Here is a 17,232-nt window from a genome sequence, read left to right on the forward strand (position 1 = left end):
ATTCACGAGGGTAGAAAACAGGTTAGAAAACAGGTTATATCTAACCTTCTACCCTAAATTATATTTTTGTCTGATTTTACGAAGAAGTCTTGACAAAACATGAAAACATATATAATTTGTGAAAAGCTCCTGGAAGACCCGTATATAAGAACTTCATTTATACTAAACATCTTCGGGGGCTAGAAGGCACGAAGTGCCTGGAAGCCCCACTACCTTTTTTTTTTTTTTTTTTTTTTTTTTTTTTTAAAATCTTCATTTATAGTCTTTCTTGAAAGTATACGTTTTGTTTTTTTTCTTTTTTAAAAAATTCAATTTCTAGAAAAATCGAGAAAAAATCATTTTCTTCTATTTTTTAGGACGCCATACCCCATTGAAATCTCCTCTCAGGACGCCATAAACTATTCAATTATGGTGTAAACTTCTCAAAAATTGAATAGTTTACATCAGGACGCCTTAGGACGCCAACCCTTTACGCGCCCTTCAAAAATTATCTGCTTGCATGCAATGATATAGGATCTAAGGCAATCATCGCATATTCATCCGAATTACAATAGTTGTACAATATCAAAACCCATGCAGCTGTCAAAATTCAAACTTTGATTTTAATTTTCTGGAGATTTTAATTTAATTAGACTTAGATATGAATATACGCTGTATGTGCATTTTAAATACAACAAATTTAAAGATATTCTTTTTTGGTGTCTTTTGGCAGTTTTCTTGCTTCCTCTAAAAAATGTCTGAGGAGCAGCTAATTGGAGTAATTTCTGTAGGATCCTACGAAGGACTTCTCAGTTCATGGAGAATTACACGTACAACAGCAAATGGCAATGATGAATATGCCGCAAAAATCTCTTTCCGCACAAGTCCACACGATGGATCTATCCGTTCACTTAAATCATCTGGAAAAATACTTGCAAGTGGTGGATATGATGGATCTGTTGCTCTTTTTGATATTGTTAACAATAAAAAAGTTGGTTCCTTAATTCAGCACGAAGATTCAGTCGATGATATTGATTTTTACGAGAATTCATACATCGCAACAGGCTCAGCAGATAAAACTATCTGCCTTTGGAGAACTAAAGATTGGGCTTTAGTTAAGCAATTCAAAGGTCATACAGCTTCTGTCAACAGTCTTGCGACTGCATCATGCGGAAAGTTCATGCTTTCTGTTGGCCGTGATGCAGCTGTCCGTATGTGGGACTTAATGAGAGCCCACAACGCTAGAACAAGAAAATTACCGATGATTCCTTCAATTATCAGATTTGCAAATACAGATGAAAAGTTTATCATTGTCGTTGGTCGCAGTGCCATCGTTATCAATGGTATTACAGAAAATACAGAAGCTGAATACAAGACAGAGTCAAATATCATGACAATCTGCGTTGATGGAGATGATCTCTGGATAGGATGCGTAGATGGAACGATTTACGGCTATAACTTGCTTGACAACAAGTTTTATGGCGTATATAACATTACTGATAAAAGAATCAAGTATATGAAGGCAGAAGGTGGTTATATTACTGTCTTAACCGCTGAAGGTAATGTTATATTCGGAAATATCGATGAGAACAAAGATATCAATACAATTCTCACTTGGAAGGTCGATACACGCATAACATGTGGTGACTTTGCCATTTTCAAGAATTAATATATTATTTAGAGCATTTTTATTTATTAATAAACTATAGAATTTTTTATTTTAGTTTTATTTTTTGGTAAATACAAAATAATCAATACAATTTTACGTATTATCAAACAAAGCAACTAATACATGAATATGAACTAAAATTCGAAATCAAATTGAAATAATTTTTGAAAATTATCAATAATTCCGGTAAAATTTAAGGAAAATAAACATCTTATTAAGTGTAAAGAGTATCACTTTGGTTATTCGATGTTTTTATGCAGTAGTTGGTTTTGAATGTTCAATATCTGTAACTTTAAGGGATTGTTCATAAGCAACGCGATAAATATCTCTTTTAAGCATATCAATAAGTTGCATTCTAGCCTTAATTCCTTCTATAAGTTCTTTTTTCTCATCTTCAAGGATTTGTGTTTGTTCTACAAGTTCTCTTTCGTTTTCTTTGCTTTCTCGTTTTATTTTTTCGATTGATTCTTTGACATTATCTATTTGTTGACGTAATTCTTCTTCAGACATTTCTTGATTATCCATCTTTATGAAAATGAATGAAATCTAAACAAAAATTTTATAAGATATGGCATATTTATATTGTATTTTTCATCCTTTTTAGGAATTAAAAATAAAATCAATTATAAAAGGGGGTAAATCTATTCCCCCCTAAAATTTTACCAAAAATGGATTATAAGGATGAAAATGATACAATTGATAGTAGAAATCGATTTCGAATAGCAAAATCAGATTTACTTACTGAAGAATTTATAGACGAAGAAGATGCTCCATCATCTGATATGAATGAATTTTTTCTTGTAAAAAATGTAATCGATAGATCACAAACACCAACAACACAAGCTTTCTATGATGCTGTTACAAACTTTGGTTCATATTTAAAAACAAAAAGACCAAATAATTTTCAAGATGCATGCATTGTATTGAAAACATTAGTTGAAAATGCGTTAAATACAGATATAACATCAATTACGCCAAGAATATTAAGTATTATTCATTATCTGATTGATCAAGTTGAATTCTGTTTAGATTGTTTTATAGAAATGGGATACTTTGAAATCCTTGAAAGATACTTCGGATTTTCTCCAACAAAAGCTCTTTGCTATGCATTATCTATATATGAAGTTCTTATTTATTATGATCGACATTTTTTCGAGCCATTTATGAATTTAATGACTATTCAGAGGCTAAAATCTATAGTAATTGATAAGAAAAGTGATTCTGCATCAAAATCGTATCAAATCCGTGAAATTATCACTGCTCAATTAGTTGATATATTTAATTTTGCTGTAACCCAGAAAACCACTGATGATATCATTCAAGTAGCAAGTGAAACGTTCAAAATTGGATTTTCTCCATTTTGTCCAGATCCAATCAAATCTGAATGCATGAGAGGCATTTATTCCCTTTACAAAACCGACCAGTTTAATTTTACATTATTTTCTAATGTAGAATATACAGATTTAATTACAACAGCTTCTGTTGAAGAAAATTTTGAATATATTGAATTGTTTTTATATGCAACTATACCATTTATCCCATATGATTCAATCATATTTTCAAATGATATTGCAGAATTGATGGAAATGTGCTCAATTCACTTCAATGATAAAATTGGGGCTATTTGCCTTAAAATCATTAATAAAATGATACAAAATGATGTTAATGATAATAATCTACAATCATTCTTAGATCAGAACGGAATTCAATTTTTGTGTGAATATTCTTCAAGATTTAATTTTGTTACATTAAAGAGTGCACTTAAAGTATTATTAGCCATCATAATTACTCCACTTGAACCCGAAATGATATATTATTTGTTAACAGATGAAGTATTTACGATTCTTCAAAACGCATCTTCAGTTGATAACGAAAAGATTGCAGAAAATATCTTCAAATCTTATGAATTACTTTATTCAAGGTCTATTGTTGCTAATCTTCTCGAAAATTATATGGATCTTATAAATAGATATGGAGTTTATGAATGGCTCAATGAATATTATGATGATTGTAGTGATGAGTTGATAGAAAGATTTGAAATCTTCATGAACAAAGTATTTGGTCAAAATGAGGAATAATTTCATATTAATTATTCATTGTCGTTGTTTTTATATATTTTAATTATATGTTTGTTTGTAAAAATTCATATCGCAAAATTTGATACATTTTTTTATATGATTTATAGGATTGAACTGTTGTAATATGTTTAATCTAGCTGCCAGAAAACAACATCAATATGATTCATTGATGTTACAAATAATTGAAATAATTAATTTTGAATATATGATATAAAGTGATTCATCAACGCATGTATTTAATATCTATATCAATTTAAAGATGCTTTATAATTCCAAAATTTTAAAAATACCTATTTTTTTCTATTAATTTTATATATTTTCATATTATTTTATTATTTTTCGGAATTTCTCAAATCTTGAAAATTCAAATTTATGCTGGGACATAATGTGATATGCAATATGTATGATAAGTGAATTCAATTTATTTATAAATCAAATTCTATACTTATTGATTTGGGGTAATATCATGTCGAATTTTTATACAAAAGTATGCTAAAGTTAATATAACAATGTATATCTCTTGATTTATTCTTATATACTTTATAACCATATCAAATTCATGTATACACAATACATACATGCCTTATTACTTCTTTTCACGTTCAAGGGGTTAAATTTCGAATATCTTATCTGCTCAATTGTATCGTATGGTATTGCAATACAACATTAAATAAATAATGAAATATGAAATATAATGAAATATTAATGAAATACGATGAAATCAGGAAGCATTTCTTAAATCACTGCTTCAACATCTTATAGAAAATATATTTTCATCACAAAGGCTAAACAGATTCCGAGTGTTGCTTAGTTGGTCTGTTAATCAATGTTTCTTTTAGGCAAAAATAAGTGAAAAAGAGATAAATAAGATGACCAGACATCGCTGATTAAGTAAAAATATTTTTCCAACAATGAAATCGGAGAATCAATTTTGTCACTTTTAGAAGTCCAAACTAAAATTTTTACACCAAATGCTAATAAATTGCGAGTACGTGAAGGGAGAAAATCACACAATTTACGTTAAAAAGCTAAATTCCGTTGCTGAGTGCAAAAATGTTTTAGCTCAAGAAATTGATGTTGAACCAGACAGAATTAATTTTGTATATCAAGGAAAATTACTTATTAACGAACGTACAATCGATTCATATGGAGTAACAGACGGAACAAAGATATTTTACACTCTAAAGCCAAAAATTGAAAAACCATTACCAGCTAAAAAGAAAGAAGAGGAAATGCCATCAATATTTGACGGAATTACAGATAACCCTTTAATCCAAGGAATGATGAAAACTTTCAAAGAAAACCCTGATATGGCAGCCAGTGCTCTTAAAGGTATTTCAGGATTTAAAGAGGATACTAACAACGTAGATATGAATTACGCATTTAATGATGGCGAAACATTTTCTGAAGTTCTTGATTTATTTTCAAAAGGTAATAAAAGACAAGCAGCGAAAACAATGGACAATATGCTTAACATGGCAAGCGCAGCAGATCCAGGTATGCTACATACAATTAACAGATACATGAACTCATTCGATACATCTGATGCTCTTGACAACTTATATGGAGCGAACAACATCAAGATGGTTATTCCTGATAACAATCTCTCAGCACCTGCCGAATCCCCACTTCCTGAATCTCCTGCCCCTCAGCCAAACTTTTTCATGATGCAGCCACAACAACAACCTGCTCCACCAAGAATTAACGAGCTACCAGAGTTTACATCTGGATTAGATAAAATACGTAGAGGAATAAGAGTTTTACAATCACGCGGTTTTGTAATGAATGATTCAAGAAAACTCTTCAGAAATTGTGAAGCAGAAAAGCGCCGAAGGATTGTAAATTCACTTCCACCGTACCAGAAATCAAATTATTTAGGAAATGCCCAATTATTATACAGCAGAGGCTTTTTGAACCTTGATGACAATATTTTTGCTTTGTATGCGAATAACAATGATATTCGTATGGCTCTCCAATACTTGATGGACCTCGAAAGACAATAATTTTTTTTATTTGTATTATTTGTTAAAAAATAAATTCATTTATATGAAAATTATACATTTTTTCTCGATATATCCACATATATAATGTTTTTTGATATAATTTTAATACTTTTTCATAATTTCCGACTCAAATTCGTTTTCTTTTGCTTTAGACATCTTAATTTTCTGGGAGAGTGTAAGTAATGCAGACTTAAACCATCAAAATGAGTTTTAAAGAAATTTTAATTTTCATGTATAAAACAAATTTTAATAAACAAAAGCAAACATAATAACAATTTACATTGGAACACCAGAAGGAATTCCTCTCTTCTGTTTCCTTCTATGTCGAGGAGATTTTCCAACTCCAGGTGGGAGCGAGATTTTCGATTCTAGTAATACTTGTGGCACTCTTTCATCACCACGCAAAACAAATTCTTTGAATTGCTGTGTTATATAAATATCAGGCAAATTTGCACTCAATTTTTTCTGTTTTGAATCGTAATATCCAGATCTATCGAAAACACGCGCAATACTCTTCTTACAACTCTTAGCATTTGTTGTAAAACCTAATGGTAATTCATTCATTTCCATAAATCTCGGTGAAATTCTTTGCTGAAGAGGAGGTAATGTTTTCTTTAACTGATCGATATATGTGTCAACAGATTCGTTCATTGTGGCATTTTGTTTTTCTGTAATCGCTGTTCTCGTTAAAAAGAAATGTTGAATGTCCTCTTTTGGAGGAACATATCTCCTACATAAGCTTTCTAGTTTTAAATCATGCTCTATTTCTTCTTCTGTTCTTTTCGAATCTCCCATGTGTTTCATAGCTTCTCTTTCACGGGCTGTGTGAGGAATTCTTTTCTGATATATGTGAAGATCACTGAAATCTATCTTAGGAACAAAATTTTCTTCATCATCATCTTGATACATGATGATTGAAAAAAATTTTACTAACGTCTTCAAAAAAAAATTAGGGATTTTAGATGAAGGAATTCCTTATGTTGAAAGTTTATTATGCAATGTTAACATATGCTTTTATTCATGTATATTACTATTGCTTCTAATGGAACAATTCATCTAAGATAATATGAAGGAGGAATCTTAAAATGAAATGATTTGGCGAATGTAAAAATTTCCATTTTTCAAAAAGTGACATTAATTACAAAATTGGGGTTAAGGTCGATGAAAAAATGAGCGTTTTTAAAAAACCGCCGTTTGAGAGGAAAATTGAGAGCCCCGATGTATACTTTTTGACTTTGTCAAAAACTTTGAAAGGACCAAAAAAATTTTAGTGTCAGAAAGTTTACAAATGCATACTTTCTGACAAACAGACTCTCAGAAAGTACTCAAACTGCAGTTTTTAATTTCCGCACTTTTTTTGGCGACTATATTTATTCAATCTAAAGCTAATTATTCATTGAACTGAGTTATCCATATAACACTATGAATTTATGCTGATTAACTGTTATTCAATCTTATCCATGGGAATTATAACAAAATTATGTTTTAATGCATATGGTTTAAATAAGTATCCAGATTTTACATAATAGCATAATTAATTTGGTTATAAAAAAATAAAATTAGGTTTGCTGCTTTGAAAAACTAGCGTATAGAGCCATGCATCGAACTATTTATAGTTAATTATTTAAAAACATCCAAAATTGATGCATTTGATATTTAGCCAAATACATCCTCACTTTTATGGGAGGATCATCTCTTCGGAACCAACAGGCACTATATGGACATAATATAATACCTAAAGCTTGATTACTGAGTTCGATGTACCGCGATTTGAGACCTACCGATGTAAAAAGGGCTAATCCATCGTTAAAATATCGAAATATCAAAAGTCAATCAAGAAAAGATATTTATTAGATGTTATGATTTTATCTGACCTTTGGCATTTGATCCTTTACTCTCAAATTCAATTTTCACTTCACGCATGTTCGACAATTGAAATCGTAAAAATTTAAAATTAAAAGAAATATATTATACGAGGCAATTAACATTATAATCTTAACCTGAGAAAGTTGAAAAGTGTCATTTCATGAAGCATATCAAGATTGTAGCTGTTGGTGATGGTGCTGTCGGCAAAACATGCATGCTTACATGCTATACAACAGGCAATTTCCCAGAAGAATATGTTCCAACAATTTTCGATAACTACTCTCAATCAATTTCCATTGATGGTCAAAACGTAAATCTTCAGCTTTGGGATACAGCAGGTCAAGAAGATTATGAAAAGATCCGCCCAATGTCTTATCCAGATACAGACGTTTTCCTTGTTTGCTTCTCACTTGTAAATCCAGTTTCTCTCGAAAACGTTGAGAATGTCTGGATTAATGAAATCACAACAGGCACTCCAAAGGCTAAGAAGATCCTTGTTGGCCTTAAGAAGGACCTTCGTGATAATTTTGATCCAGCTGTTGACCCAACAGCTAAACCAGTTACAGCCGAAGAGGGACAAAAGGTTGCCCAAAAGATCGGCGCTTCCAAGTATATGGAATGCTCTGCTCGTACAAAGGATGGCCTTAATGAAATCTTTGCTGAAGCTGGTCGCCTTATCATCCACCCACAAGTAGAACCAAAGGACGCAAAGAAGAAGGACACGAACTGCCTCCTTCTTTAAAATAAATATTTTACATGATTTTTTTTATAGCTTAATATATAACGAACCATTTTAGATCTTAAGCCAACAAGTTTTCTTTTCTTGTATCAGAGTTGTAGATTTAAGACATAAAAACCACATTTCTAAAAATTGAATTACTTTTTGACAGTTTTCATTTATGTTTCTTAAATCATTTCATACGCACTGTCACAAAATGATCTTCTCGATTCAATGATACATAATATAATGAATTTGAAATCAAATTACAATATATAGACTTTAAAACTCAGTTTAAAAAAAAAAAAAAAAAAAAAAAAAAAAAAAAAAAGGTAGTGGGGCTTCCAGGCACTTCGTGCCTTCTAGCCCTGAAGATGTTTAGTATAAATGAAGTATATATTCGGAGGGCTTCCAGGCGCGTTACGCCCTGAAGATGTTTAGTATAAATGAAGTTTTTATTCGGAAAATTGTTAGTCTTCTTGGTCGAAAACATTATATAATGTTTCACTTTTCACAAATTATATATGTTTTCATGCTTTGTCACTTTTCTGTCACTTTTCAGGTAAAAACATTTTTATTATTATATATAAATGAATTTTACAAAACCACCACTACCCTTCTTTGGAAATAAGAGTAGATGTAAAGATATTATATTGAGAGAACTTAAGAAACTACCGAATGGTCTAACATTTGTAGATTTGTTCGGTGGAAGTTTCTATATATCCCATCTATGTCATATAATATTCCCAGACTCAAAGATTATATGCAATGACTTCGACAACTATATGGACCGTCTCAAACATATTCCAGACACAAACAATATATTGAAAGAGTTAAAAGAAAAGATACCTATAGGCAAGATGGAACGTATACCATTAGATAAGAAAAATATTGTGAGAGAGGTTTTGAAAAAAGCAGAATATATTGACTGGGATAGTATATCTGCTTGAGACTATATATATAGTGGTTCTATAAGAGTTCATGACATTGAAACACTTATGTCAAAAGTTTTATATCTTAACTATACAAATGTTTTCAAAGAGGACATAGAAAAATATATTGAGGGTATAGAGTTTGTGAGATGTCATTGGACAGAGTTGTATGAAAAATATAAAGACAAGGAAAATGTTTTCTTTATAGTGGACCCGCCGTTCTATATACACATGGGATTTTCAATACCAAGTAGACTGGACTTTGAGAGACTCTTTAGAAACTTTAGACGTTTTACATAACCATCCATGCTTTTACTTTACATCCGATAAAAGTGGTTTGGAAAGTGTCATGAGATGGTTAGAGGACATACATGACTATGAGTTTATATATGACAAGATAGAATATGAGAGAGGTCCTATAAACTGGAGAAAGTGTCACAATAAAGAAATTTTATTAGTAAGTAAATGTGGTTTGAAATCGGACTACTTGTTTTAGGTGAAGAGGTGAGATTTCACCTGTTTTTTCACCTCTTTTTTCACCTCGTGAATTTTCATGAAATTTACACCAAAAATAATGTTTAGGTGAAGAGGTGAGATTTCACCTGTTTTTTCACCTCTTTTTTCACCTCGTGAATTTTCATGAAATTTACACCAAAAATAATGTTTAGGTGAAGAGGTGAGATTTCACCTGTTTTTTCACCTAATTTTTCACCCGTTGAATTTTCATGAATTTTACACCAAAAATATACTACTAGGGTCATTTACGAAGAAGTCTTAACAAAGTCTTTACGAAGAAGTCTTAACAAAGTCTTTACGAAGAAATTCATGAAAATTCAAGAGGTGAGAAATGAGGTGAGAAATGAGGTGAAATCTCACCTCTTCACCTAAAATATATTTTTGGGTCATTTTACGAAGAAATCTCAACAAAGTCTTTACGAAGAAATCTCAACAAAGTCTTTACGAAGAAATCTCAACAAAGTCTTTACGAAGAAGTCATAACAAAGAAATTTTATTGGTAAGTAAATGTGGTTTGAAATAGGACTACTTGTTTTAGGTTTTTTCCATTGTGTCATTTACTTATTTGACGTGGCAGAAAGATATAGAGAATATGAAGATGAACCAATGCCTGCAAATGTCCAGTATATGTACTCGTAAGAGATATTTTTATCTAATATTAAATGGACGCACAGAACTTAGCGAATGCACAGCAACCTGGACAACCAAACCCAGAGAATATTCCAAATGAAGTTAGAATACAAACTGCAATGGCAAACTATGGTCAAGTGCCAACAGATGTACAAATGCAAACTGCCATGTCAAATGACGCTGCGTTAGGCTTACCACCATGGTATGCAAATATGAGATGGAAAGAGTTTTATACAAACCCTGAAGTGGGATATAAACAACTTTATGCAGATGACGCGAACACAGGAGTTGACCCAGAATATGTTTTCTACCAGAGGAGAAACAGAATGTATGAGCTCCAGTTAAAGAATGCTATGGAACTCAACAGGAAACGTAAGAGACTAGGCGGACATTAGATTTTTACATATAGTAAAATGGGTTTCTTCAGTAAGATAGGAAACTTCTTTCGAAATGTTGGAAGAGGTATATGGAATGGAATAAAATCTGTCGGAAGAGGAATTTGGAACGGAGTCAAAAATATTGGTAAAAGAGTAGGTCAGTTTGTTGGTATATACCTAAAGACCCTGAACCAGAAGAGCAAGCTCCTGTTATACAACAGCCTGAACCTGCACCACAGTCTAGTTGGCAACCAAATCCAACACCTCAACCGTATTAAAAAATCATATTTTACCGTTCGATAGTAGTTGTATATGAAACTAAGTTTCTAAGTAAAACGCGTGGTATAATGGAATTATTCTCTTTCTTCCATCTGTAGTAAACCATACTTGAAAGTCTGAAATACTTCCACTTGGTGGTTTCGTATAGCTTTGTAGGTTTTTCGTAAAAGTCATTTGCCAAGCATAAAAAAGAGTTTTGTGCACCAGAAAATGAAGCATGAACTATAATAGCATCTGAGTCGAAAAACATTTTCATATGTTCCATTAGGGTTTTCGACTTCATAAAAGTTCGGGTGTACTGGATATTCTGCAGGCTGATTTAACATCCTCAAAAATCTATACCATGCCAAGTTGTTATATTTTGTAGAAATATAAACGTCTTCTCCAAGGTCTTCTATTCTATTGATTTTAACAGTTGCATTTTTCCTGTCATATATAATATCGAGATGGTACTCTCCTTCGTCAATGTTGTACTGTTTTGCATATTCGAGATAGATATCGTTTATTTTTTCTTGAAAAGCTTGAAGAGTTGTTTCTAAGTTTTACAAGCAAACTAACTTGTAAAAGTTTTCCCTGTTCAAATTTCTCATACGTACGTTTTTCTTTGTTATAGTATCGAACTTCAAAAGCGACCGTAAATGGGAAACCATGTATGGCTTCTGAAATGAACTTCATTCTACGAAAGCCAATAGCTTTTGTGACGGATGGGTCTCTTAACCATCTCAATGGGTAGTCAAAACGATAGCCTTCATGCTTTACGGTCTCTGTCTCAAACTTTTGACCGACATTAGTAAAAAGTTCATCTAATGGTTTAGTTGTAGCAACTCTTGAATTTTCTTTTTCTATTGAAAGCATATTTTATCTAGAATAAAAATGTCGAAAGAAACAGCGTCTATGAGAGAAATACAACACAACCGACAACTCATTTTGCAAGCTCTAAATAAGAACACAACAAACTTTTCAAACTATTCTAAGATATCTGAGTCATTGAAAGAAGGAAACTTAAAACTGACGATAAACCCAATGACAGACGAGTTTCTGTTTCAAGACAGTAAGAACCATACTGTTTGTATAAATCCAACAAAAAGAACTTTAAACGAGAAACCTATAGATGAACTTCTTTTGAAAGCAGATATTGACAACAAAGCTGACAAAGAGTATGTCATTGAAAAAGTTCAAGAAGAACATGACAGAGCAGATGCAACATATGCAACAAAAGCAGATGTTGAAAAGAAAGTTGACAAAGAGTATGTCATTGAAAAAGTTCAAGAAGAACATGACAGAGCAGATGCAACATATGCAACGAAAGAACATACTCATCCTGAACTAGCAGACAAAACATATGTTGACAATAAAATGTCAAGTGAAGTGACAAGAGCTGAAAACGAATATTCTAAAAAGACTCATACACATACCATTGCAAATATAACAAACTTACAAGAAACCTTAAACAGGAAAAGTGACGTTGGACATACACATACCATTGCAAATATAACAAACTTACAAGAAACCTTAAACAGGAAAAGTGACGTTGGACATACACACGATTTCTTCGCAACTGTTGGTATAGAAAATATTGAAGGAACGGTTGAAGAAACTGGGGATGTATTAAATTGGAAACCTCCTAACTTTCCACAAGTTTAAACATCGGAGGATGACATAACGACGATGAAATACACTAGATGTAGAAATGTCTATGTCATGGAGGATGAAAACAAAGTTAAATTCACTGCTCAAGATTTATATGATAAAAAAGCTGACAAAACATATGTTAACGATGAGTTAGATAAAAAAGCTGACAAAACATATGTTAACGATGAGTTAGATAAAAAAGCTGACAAAACAGAGCTTCAAACGTTAAAGACAGAAATACTTCAAACACTATATCCTATAGGTTTCTATTTACACGTCAATGAACTACTACCAAACCAGAAGTAGTACTTGGTCTCGGAACTTGGACTCAAATAGTCGACAGGTTTTTGTATTGTGCAAACTCTTCAAAGGAAACAGGTGGAAGTAAAACGATTTCAGGTTGAAAACTTACCTGCGCACAGTCACTACATAGATTTAAGTACATCTCAAGCAGGTTGCATAAGCATAGATTTTGGGATTGGTCAGCAATGAAAAAAGGTAAAGGATATGATGTTAAAGACAACGTTCAGTTTGCTATAAATTGTTTCTGGGTAGCACACAGGGAGAAGGAAGCCATACACATCGCGTTTCAGGGTATACGCAAACAACGGGACAGAGTAAAGACTACATGCCACCTTACATGACAGTTTACGCATGGTATAGAAATGCTTAGTCGTCATTTTCAACTTCTTTAGCATATTCGTCAGGAGTTGTCTTATATGTTAGGAACTGTCTTTGAAAGTATACCACCTTGAACTTTGACAAGTTTGAAACGAGGTCTGACAATAGTAGTTTTATCTTCTGCTTGCAGTCTGTACATTTTGCCATGTTTGCCTAAAACTTCATAATATCTCTTGTATACTTTCTTCTATTTTTACGAAACACGAATGCGAGTACCTGTCGAGTTCCCATTGTTGTCATAGTCAATAGTATTTTCATATGGGTCGCGTTTAGGTATTTCTATTTTTTACTTTGTCACCTTTCTTAAGTTTGAAGCCTGGCATTCTTTCTTGTTTGTCTCTTTTGACTAAACTATAAATATATAGTCTTTCTCTAAGTCGGGGTTGTTTTTCATTTCTTCGGGGGAGTGGTTTCCCAAACCTTTTTGTTTACGGTTATTGTAAATATTTAAAACTTGTCTCATCTTTGCCATGGAGAAGTGTCTATATTTGTCGTCATATGACATTTCATCTACCTCACCACCTTGTGGTTGGTTTAAGTCTCTTAAGATTTTTATACAACTGTCAATGACACCAAGAGCAGAATGGTTTTGGTCGACAATGAAATATTGGTTTACATTTTTTGAACGCAGATAGTTTTTAATATCGTCTGATTTGAAAGAACTTTCACAGTCAGATGTCAGTTTTGTTGGATGGTATTTGTCAACGAATATTGTCAAAGCAGTTTTTCACATCTAAAATATTTTTGGACCATAATGGTATGGCTTCACAGTATCTTGTGTTTTGACCGACAAATATTAGCCAGTATGGAGGTCCATCTTCTCTATACCTCGGAATGTTTTCCAAGATATCCATAAACCAAGCATTTGGTGTTGAACTAAAGATTTTATCATGAGTGCTTTCTTTGTCGCTTTAGAAACATAGGGGTCCTTGTTTGGATTCGTCATTTTTTAACCCATAAGAAATGGGTTTATTTGGCGCATTAGCAGGAGTTGCATCCAGATTTTTTGCCCGCAGTGGGAACACTAGCCAGAGGTGCATTTGGAATTGGAAGGAAGATTTTGAGTACTTTAGGTATACTGAAAGAGAGAAAGCACAGCCTATTATACAAACTGTACAGAAAGGTTGGGATGTAGCACGAGATGCAGCAAATCTTATTCCAAATCCTGAAACAAGAGGAAAAGTTCAAGGATGGATGGACAATGTAGGAAGACAAGCAGGAAACTACTATAACAAAGCAAATGACTACTATAACCAAGCAGGCACTATATGGACCAAGGTGAAAGATTCTTTAACAGAGGATATAACCATGCACAACAGTGGGTAAACAACAACCAACCGCAACCGCCTCAAACGTGGGGAATGTAAATTTTTTTACTGAGATGAAATGAACAATACAGCATTGAGACAAATGGGCTCAAGATGGATTTGTCGGCTTCCAGCAGTTACACAACCACGTGTTTGTCAAGTTCTTCCTATACCTCAGGAAGTTTTAGACCGACTTAAAAAACCTAAACAACCAGTTGAAAACAAACCAAACTAAAATTTTTTACTGAGATGAAATGACCGAAGAAGTTGAAACGGTAGATTTGACACCACAAACAAAAAGTTCAGAACCATTGTCAAAACCTGTCAAAGAACTTACAGATGAAGAAAAAAATTCAATAATAGAAAGTGCCAGGTCTGGAAATACAAACCCTAACTACAAAGTCACTTTTCATAGAAATGGAACGGCTAGTATCTCAAAAAAGAAACAGACTCTCACAAATAAAATATTGAAGTCTGAAGGAGTTTATGAGACAACAGATGGAAAAGTTTACTTCACTGACCAACAGTTCATTATAGAACATCTCATTGACTTAGAGTCGAAATATTCTAAACTTTACAACAAACACAAAAAGTTGAAAGGAAAACAAAAACAAATGGCATATGATATTTATGAAGATGTTGACGACACAACTAGACCAGCAAGTGAAGTAAAGTCAGCAGAACCGAAAAGTGACGAAAAACCAATAGAAGAAGGGAAGCCAAAACCAAAGGTTAGTATTGAAACTAAACCAAGTCAACCTTCATTAGCTGGTATGGGTTGGCGTCAAAGACTTATGGTAGCTGGTGGTTACGTAAAGTAAAGGAAAAACATTTTTTTATTTTTATTTGAACTGTACGCTGAGTTTTGTTGGAGAAGACCGTTGGGAAACTTGTTTGTTAGATGAGAAATATGAAATGGCATACCATTTAAAACAAAATATTTTTAAAAACATTTTTTTATTTTATTTGAAATGTACGCTGAGTTTGTTGGAACAGACCGTTGGGAAACTTGTTTGTTAGATGAGAAATATGAAATTCACTGTTGTGAGTCATTTGAAGTCAGAAACAAAGAGACAAAAAGAGTTTTAAGCGAATGGGAGCGAAATAACGGATATACTACTATGAAGATGGGTGGAAAACACTATTTTAAACATGTTGTCATTGCAACTCATTTTATACCGAATCCTAACAATTTACCTTTTGTAGACCATATAAACCGTATAAGAAACGACAATAGACTTGAGAACTTGCGTTGGGTCACTCGTTCTGAAAACAATAAGAACAAAAGCAAATTTCGAGATATTGTATTCGAATTTGTCGACGAACTAGAAGATGAAACAATTGAAATTACAGACTATGGCAAGCATACGCTTGAGTTTTACTACTATAGCGAAGAACAAGACTCTTTCTACTTTTATACCGGCGTAAACTATAGGAAATTACAAGTATGTTTTACTAAGGAAGGCTATGCTTATGTAAACGCTAGAGATACGGATGGAAAATACGTTAGACTATATCTTAACAAATTCAAGAAGCTATATGGCATACCATTTTAAAACGTTTTTAAAACAGTATATTTTTACATATATTAAATGCTTCAGGTTGAAAAACAAAGAACAAAAGTAGCAGATACAAAACCGTTAGACTATATCTTTACAAATACTGGTAGGACAATTTCAGATGAAGAAATTTCATCCGGTGCTTACAGATTTGACAGTTTATAGAAACGTGTTCGACCCTCAAAATGTTATGTGTCATGCAAGTTTCAGTTCAAGCAACAACAGTTTTCTTTGTATCGGTAAGGACTTTTATGACTTTGCTTCTAAATTCTACGAACCACCTAGTAACAGTTTCTCTGACTTTCAAGTTTGGTTCACAACAAATGGTGTGCAGCATATAATACCATTGTACTATGACTTTTATCTCGAATTGTCTTTCATATACAACTACGGAAAAGTGCTGAAAAAGTATTGAAAAATATATTTTAGGGTAGATGGTTAGATCTAACCTCATTTCTAACCTCTTTTCTACCCTCTTGAATTTTCATGAATTTCCTTAAGATAGAAAAAAATATATTTTAGTTTTATTTTTTTTAAGTTTGGTCATCCTTCACTGTATGACAAATATACTATATTTTACTTAAAAATATGCAAGCGGCTCATAGCTCAGTGGTATGGGCTACCTCGCTACAGACGTCGAAGACCTCGGTTCAAATCCCGATTCGCGCAGGTTTTTTCCTTTTATGCAGTGAAATTTCATGTACATAGGTTACTTTGGTGTTAGACCCTAGTGAAGAAAATAGAACGATATAAGTTTACATTTGTAAGGTTACTTTGGTGTTAGACCCTAGTGAAGAAAATAGAACGATAGGAGTTTACATTTGTAAAGTTGGACGATAAAAATCTCTGCTACTAGCAGTACTGCTACTGTCAGTAAAAGTACTGCTACTGTCAGTAAAAGTACTGCTACTGTCAGTAAAAGTACTGCTACTGTCAGAAAAAGTACTGCTACTGTCAGTAAAAGTACTGCTACTGTCAGTAAAAGTACTGCTAGTTGCAGTAAAAA

At 32.6% G+C, this 17,232-nt stretch overlaps 11 protein-coding genes and 2 pseudogenes across 13 annotated transcripts, besides 3 other annotated features; 10 read left to right on the top strand and 3 right to left on the bottom strand.

Moving 5' to 3' along the window:
• Window positions 1–244: part of a mobile genetic element that runs on past the window's edge.
• Window position 245: 1 nt separating this feature from the next.
• Window positions 246–479: a mobile genetic element.
• A 249-nt stretch (window positions 480–728) lies between these two features.
• On the top strand, window positions 729–1,684 carry TVAGG3_0433370 (ribosomal large subunit biogenesis; the record flags this gene model as incomplete). The annotated part of the gene is made up of 1 exon (XM_001301993.1): window positions 734–1,648. The coding sequence occupies one exon, from the start codon at window positions 734–736 to the stop codon at window positions 1,646–1,648; it is 915 nt and encodes a 304-aa protein (XP_001301994.1).
• A 136-nt stretch (window positions 1,685–1,820) lies between these two features.
• TVAGG3_0433380 (uncharacterized protein) lies at window positions 1,821–2,164 on the bottom strand (the record flags this gene model as incomplete). The annotated part of the gene is made up of 1 exon (XM_001301992.1): window positions 1,901–2,158. One exon carries the CDS (start codon window positions 2,156–2,158, stop codon window positions 1,901–1,903), a length of 258 nt encoding a protein of 85 aa, XP_001301993.1.
• A 147-nt stretch (window positions 2,165–2,311) lies between these two features.
• TVAGG3_0433390 (armadillo (ARM) repeat-containing protein family) lies at window positions 2,312–3,795 on the top strand (the record flags this gene model as incomplete). The annotated part of the gene is made up of 1 exon (XM_001301991.1): window positions 2,317–3,726. One exon carries the CDS (start codon window positions 2,317–2,319, stop codon window positions 3,724–3,726), a length of 1,410 nt encoding a protein of 469 aa, XP_001301992.1.
• A 279-nt stretch (window positions 3,796–4,074) lies between these two features.
• TVAGG3_0433400 (FI07626P-related family) lies at window positions 4,075–5,729 on the top strand (the record flags this gene model as incomplete). Its single annotated transcript, XM_001301990.2, has 1 exon — window positions 4,698–5,729. One exon carries the CDS (start codon window positions 4,698–4,700, stop codon window positions 5,727–5,729), a length of 1,032 nt encoding a protein of 343 aa, XP_001301991.1.
• A 276-nt stretch (window positions 5,730–6,005) lies between these two features.
• Window positions 6,006–6,638, bottom strand: TVAGG3_0433410 (uncharacterized protein; the record flags this gene model as incomplete). The annotated part of the gene is made up of 1 exon (XM_001301989.1): window positions 6,006–6,638. The coding sequence occupies one exon, from the start codon at window positions 6,636–6,638 to the stop codon at window positions 6,006–6,008; it is 633 nt and encodes a 210-aa protein (XP_001301990.1).
• Window positions 6,639–7,755: 1,117 nt separating this feature from the next.
• TVAGG3_0433420 (small GTPase mediated signal transduction) lies at window positions 7,756–8,337 on the top strand (the record flags this gene model as incomplete). Its single annotated transcript, XM_001301988.2, has 1 exon — window positions 7,756–8,337. The coding sequence occupies one exon, from the start codon at window positions 7,756–7,758 to the stop codon at window positions 8,335–8,337; it is 582 nt and encodes a 193-aa protein (XP_001301989.1).
• A 277-nt stretch (window positions 8,338–8,614) lies between these two features.
• Window positions 8,615–17,232: part of a mobile genetic element that runs on past the window's edge.
• TVAGG3_0433440 (uncharacterized protein) lies at window positions 10,424–10,786 on the top strand (the record flags this gene model as incomplete). Its single annotated transcript, XM_051233866.1, has 1 exon — window positions 10,424–10,786. The coding sequence occupies one exon, from the start codon at window positions 10,424–10,426 to the stop codon at window positions 10,784–10,786; it is 363 nt and encodes a 120-aa protein (XP_051103596.1).
• TVAGG3_0433450 (uncharacterized protein) lies at window positions 10,805–11,046 on the top strand (the record flags this gene model as incomplete). The annotated part of the gene is made up of 1 exon (XM_051233867.1): window positions 10,805–11,046. A coding segment is annotated over one exon (242 nt), but the record flags the coding sequence as incomplete, so codon positions are not given.
• Window positions 11,051–11,902, bottom strand: TVAGG3_0433460 (annotated as a pseudogene). Its single transcript has one exon. A coding segment is annotated over exon 1 (852 nt).
• On the top strand, window positions 12,749–13,352 carry TVAGG3_0433470 (annotated as a pseudogene). Its single transcript has one exon. A coding segment is annotated over exon 1 (604 nt).
• On the top strand, window positions 14,747–14,902 carry TVAGG3_0433480 (uncharacterized protein; the record flags this gene model as incomplete). Its single annotated transcript, XM_051233868.1, has 1 exon — window positions 14,747–14,902. The coding sequence occupies one exon, from the start codon at window positions 14,747–14,749 to the stop codon at window positions 14,900–14,902; it is 156 nt and encodes a 51-aa protein (XP_051103598.1).
• TVAGG3_0433490 (phage tail repeat-like family) lies at window positions 14,922–15,488 on the top strand (the record flags this gene model as incomplete). Its single annotated transcript, XM_051233869.1, has 1 exon — window positions 14,922–15,488. The coding sequence occupies one exon, from the start codon at window positions 14,922–14,924 to the stop codon at window positions 15,486–15,488; it is 567 nt and encodes a 188-aa protein (XP_051103599.1).
• On the top strand, window positions 15,795–16,223 carry TVAGG3_0433500 (His-Me finger endonucleases family; the record flags this gene model as incomplete). The annotated part of the gene is made up of 1 exon (XM_051233870.1): window positions 15,795–16,223. The coding sequence occupies one exon, from the start codon at window positions 15,795–15,797 to the stop codon at window positions 16,221–16,223; it is 429 nt and encodes a 142-aa protein (XP_051103600.1).

The sequence above is a fragment of the Trichomonas vaginalis genome, chromosome V (assembly GCF_026262505.1).
Source record: "Trichomonas vaginalis G3 chromosome V, whole genome shotgun sequence".
Lineage (NCBI taxonomy): Eukaryota > Parabasalia > Trichomonadida > Trichomonadidae > Trichomonas > Trichomonas vaginalis.